Genomic DNA, 5,212 nt, shown 5'->3' with positions numbered 1-5,212 from the left:
TTTTATCGTCGCTCAAAGCACCGCCGCTCGAGCGGCAAACGCTGCCGATACCCAAAACAGGCAATTGACGACCTATTGAGAGGCAGTGGCGGCGTTTTTGAAAGGGAGCGAAGCCATATCTGCCATCTCCTTTACCTCCCTGGGTTGTGAAAAGAAGAAAAAAAGAGAGCCTTCCGCACTGGCTGGCTTTGAGCGTTGGTAACACAGAGTTGCGTGCTGGGGTCGGTGTTCAACAGTAGACTTTGGTGCACCGCCCAGATACTTCCTGCTTGGTTGGGAAAACATGTTTTTTTTTGTTTTTTTTTTGTTTTTTGTAAAAGGAGATGATGACCAGGGATTTGTTGAGCAGGGGCAAGACACAGGTGGAAAACATGAGTGAAAAAAGAAAGAATCAGTGGCTTTAAAGGGTATACTCTTATTCTTATTATTTAATAATTAATGACTAATGGGCTACAAATGTACTTCCACACACAATACATACACATTATGTATAATTACAATTGTTTAGAGGATCCTGACATTAAAACTTCTTGATAATGGGACGATATGCTGAAAACCACTGGTCAGACACTCAATCTCTCCCACACACACACACACACACACACACACACACACACACACACACACACACACACACACACACACACACAGGGAGCTGCCTAGAAGTTGAATTAAAAGGGGCACTTCACCTAAACTCTAAAATTAGACATTGCGCTCCTGACCTATAAAATCAGGTGGAGCCACTGAGCTCAGTGAATCATGTACCCCTCCGCAGAACGCTGCCCCGGTAACGCCAACACTCCGGTCCCTTCACTTATCAGCACGTCTATCAGAAGGGCTTAGTGGGGCTCACCTCTCCTTTCTACTTAAAGGCAGGTGCTCAGGTTTCACACAGATGCTTTAATTAGTAATTTATCCATTTGGCCAAAGTGGCCCTGTAATTAAGGCAGTCTGTAATAACCTGTCTGTGGAGATCAGATGAGAGAATGGTGTAAATCACTCACAGACACACACACACACACACACACACACACATACACAGATATAAACAAATACACACCGTTAAGTCTTCTTGTCAGGGCCTCCTCTTGTAAGACTATACAGTAGATCTGCTCATCCAAATCCTCCAGTATCTAGAGATGACAAGCAGAGGAAGGGATGGGATAAAGAAAGAGAAAAGAGAGTTGACAGTAAGTAATGATTTGTAGAAACAGACAAAAATGTCTGTCCTGTTGACCAATAAAGTAAACACAACAACTCAAGCAACTCAACAAACAACCCAATTCCAGCACTACTATAAATACTTTATTGAATGTGAGGATTTTGCTTTTGTGCGGCTGTAATTTTAAGATTACCTTGGGTATTTGGAAGCGTTATGTGTATGTGTTATTGTCTGGTGAGCATGTTCGGCAACTGAGAGCCTTTCACTTTGTTTAACTGCTTTCATGTCTGAAGTGAGTGTTGGCAGAGCTGAATAAGACAAACCTATATTATGAGGCAAGACTGAGTATTTGATGTGAATTTGATGTGTTGCGCAAGTGATGAGTCTGTTTCAGTATTCGGGTGGTGTAAGCGTTGGGTTTGGCACCAATCTTTAGGTCTGATTTCTGATGTCTGTGTGTGTAGGGTATAGAGTAATGCAAGTCTGTTATTGAAATGGTGGGTGCTGGAGGAGTGTGTGTGAGTGTATACTGTGTGCAAGTCTCTCACCGTAGGTTTGACCAGGAGCTGGCCCATAACAGTGAACATGCGTGACAGCCCCACTGGGGTACACACTGCGGACACAGAGAGAAATCAGTGACTGACACACACTGACACACACACTGACACACACACACACACACACACACACACACACACACACACACACACACACACACACACACACACACACACACACACACACACACACACACACACACACACACACACACACACACACACACACACACACACACACACACACACACACACACACACACACACACACACACACACACACACACACACCTTTTGTCTTCCTGCTGTCCAAAAATGCTCATAGTGTATCTCGCAACTGTAAATGAGTAAAATAATCCCTCAAACACCATTGGCCAGTTTCCCAGACATGGATTAAAGGTACCATCAGCGATTCCAAATGATTTCTAAAGGCTCATTCACACCAAGAACGATAACGATAACTATAAATATATATCGTTCTCGTTAATATGAATGACAACGTTCACACATAGACTAGACGATAACGACATGAAGAACGATATCGTTGGGAATCACTTTCAGAGCGATTTTCAGAACGATAAAAACACATTCATTAACACAAGGAGAGACTTTGTTTATCGTTGTTCAGTGTGAACGCTTTTATCGTTATGGTTATAGTTATAGTTATCGTTCTTGGTGTGAATGGGCCTTTAGCCCTAACACTTTTTGTCACATTCAGGAGGGGATTGGTGATTTCGCTCTCTGGTGTGTTGTTGGTGTTTGGTTCAAACATCAACAGACATAACATCATCCATGGAGGAATTGCTGACGGTACCTTTAAACCTAGTCCAGGACTATAACATCTTTTTAAGAGGAGATTGAAGTTGTCTTTGAAGTTGTCTGTTAATCGAGGATTAGGTTTAATCCACACCCAGGAAACCGGCCCAAAAAGCAAACCGGTGCAGTGTACGTGCTACAGGAGGGGAGAGTGGACATACTGAGCAGGAGCAGACCGCCCATGAGAGAGATGCAGGAGTACAGGTAAGGCAGGTAGAACTCCCACAGGTCTGTTAGAGAGAGAGAACAGGACAACAGGACAGGATGAGGATCACACTCGTTTTCTACGTTCATTCGGTTATGTCTACTCACTCAACTAACTGTCCCTTCTAACACATGCATATGTTATACAATGTCTCCAAAAAAAGTTTTCCTGGTCTAGCCCTGTTGGAATAATTATTTAAAAAAAAAGACAGGCCTGGAAAAAGATATAAATTAATCTAGTTGATCAATATTCAAATTTGTAGACCTCCTGCATCCCTACCATATAAGGACTCCATGCTGGCTGCATCATTGTCGATGAGGGCAGAGGCCACCCACACTATTCCCAGGATGAGCAGGCCCAGTAGGAAGAGCATCACAAACGTCTCCAACACGCGTGACCGAATGCCCTAAAAACACACACAACTATGGTCAACAAATCACACGAAGACATACAAATTAATTCTATTAACAATCTACTAAATGTATGCTTATCTTTCCAAATGTGCATTAGATGACACGATTGTGTAGCATTATCCTGCAAATAATGAAGAAACAGGTCTACAGAAACACACACAAACACAGAATACATTACGGCCTATGCAGATTACACATTTGTTTTGTCTTCCACGATGGTCTTTTACAATTGACTATGTCAGACTAGGAGATCAGAGAACCACAAAATCTTGCCGTGCCTTGGTCGGGAGATTGGCCACATTACAAGATCATGCAGCCTATCGATCGTAGCCATGTCGTCGCGTGTCGTCATAGTGTCAGTGTCAACAGAGGAGTTGTAGGAGACTCCCCAAACATTCCGACATGCTAGACTTTTCATCGTGGAGTCGTGGGACATCGCAGGCAATAAATCGCGGGTTGTTGAATGTCACATTACAAGACGCATTCCTCCTTTGGCATCGCTTCCGACTTCTCATAATCGGGCACGGCACTGGAAAGTTGTCGGCTACGACAAAATCGTGGCAAAATTTAACTGAAATTGTGTAGTCTGCATAGGCTATTAGGCATTCCCAAAACAACACCACATTTAAACAGCATGGGCACCTACATGATGGGTTTAATTGTCCATCATTAATCATTGCAAAAATGGCAGGCAATACAGATTAAAGTCCTTCATTAAGGTAGAATGTAAACGACAGAAGTACAGGGATTCTGATGTACTATCTATAAACTCTCTGGAACCAAGCAAGCCCTCATAGGATGACCTATTAATCCTTAAAGGTGTGTTTTTTTCAACATTCTAACATAAGATTCCGTTCCGCCAACAATTGAAAGTTCTAAAATTCTATGTTGAATTCAATGAATCCAGATATTCTTTAGAACGTTCATTTTCCAACATTTCCATCGCACCAGTGTGACGGAACACCTTTAAAGCCTGTGTTGCAGCTTAACCACCACTGTTGATTAATGGGTACATAAAGCACTCAATATATGTATAACATTTTTAAAAATGTCTCCAAATGGTGTTAAATGCCAGTTTTTGTTGTTTTTAGCATTAGCGGGGTTTTTTTACGCAATTCGGTGATGACGTCACTTTGGGGACTGCATGATCTGCGCTTCATTCATTTCAATGCATTTCAATGGACATTGCGGTTACACTTTCAACATAAAGTTTGTATATTTACACTTCGAATTTCGTCACAGCATTTATATCACAGCTACCCTATGATCTACCAATGGTAATAACGGGGCCTTAATTTATATGACAACGACTCTATGGTCTAACAAAGATAACAATGTCTTCCGATTTTAGTTTATGGCAATTTTCTGAATTTGAGAGGCCTCGTTATGAGGCTACATAATGCACCTATTCAGTTCAATGCATTATGCTTATAACGTTACGACTGTCAGTGAACAGCACCGAGTGAAAGTCAACATTTTCTTTATATCTAGTGATAGTGATCATGTCGTTAGTTCAGATAAGTAGGCTACCGGGCAAACTTAGTCAGAAGATCAGAATATAAAGCATCATGATAGCTAGCTATGGGCTAACTTTCCAGTCCCACCACCCCTGTTGTTGCAAACAAACCGCCGCCGATTAGGCTGGTCGTGTCTTCAGCATGAATATTTTCGATAACTACTGCTCGTGATTGATTGCCATTGACATCGTCAGGGTACGGCTTACCAAAGAGGGAGATAATATGGGCAAGTTGCAGTTTTGCAGGTGCTTGTGTGGGCTGTGCCGTCCCGATGGAAACTGTGGTGGAGAGCTGCAGTAACTAGGGAAGCGAGTGCATTTTGGCCGCTGGTCGAGGAGCTCCCCCGTGACCAGCATATGACATGATCTATCTAGCTATCTATCTATCTATCTACCTGTCTATATACATATCTAGGCTATCTATAGTCTATCTATTTATCTATAATCTGCGCTATCTACTGCTGAACAATCCCTTACTCGTCTCTCTTTACTCGTCTCTCGTTACTCTCAAGGGTCTCAAGGTGGGCTTTGGTCTGTAGCCTC

General features: G+C 42.5%; 1 protein-coding gene across 1 annotated transcript in view; it reads right to left on the bottom strand.

Moving 5' to 3' along the window:
* The window catches only part of lmbr1 (limb development membrane protein 1), a gene marked incomplete in the record, with an annotated part of 32,505 nt that overhangs the window by 6,511 nt on the left and 20,782 nt on the right, over positions 1-5,212 (bottom strand). Inside the window, 4 exon segments of the mRNA XM_076290230.1 lie at positions 1,061-1,133; positions 1,711-1,775; positions 2,697-2,765; positions 3,020-3,146. Coding sequence (XP_076146345.1) covers positions 1,061-1,133; positions 1,711-1,775; positions 2,697-2,765; positions 3,020-3,146 — 334 coding nt within the window.

The sequence above is a fragment of the Alosa pseudoharengus genome, unplaced genomic scaffold (assembly GCF_046254945.1).
Source record: "Alosa pseudoharengus isolate Yale_2024_CS ecotype anadromous, Long Island Sound unplaced genomic scaffold, YU_APseudo_1.1 YU_APseudo_1.1_scf_18, whole genome shotgun sequence".
NCBI lineage: Eukaryota > Metazoa > Chordata > Actinopteri > Clupeiformes > Clupeidae > Alosa > Alosa pseudoharengus.
Note: the sequence above shows the minus strand (reverse complement) of the source record. Positions and strands in the feature narration are given on the sequence as shown.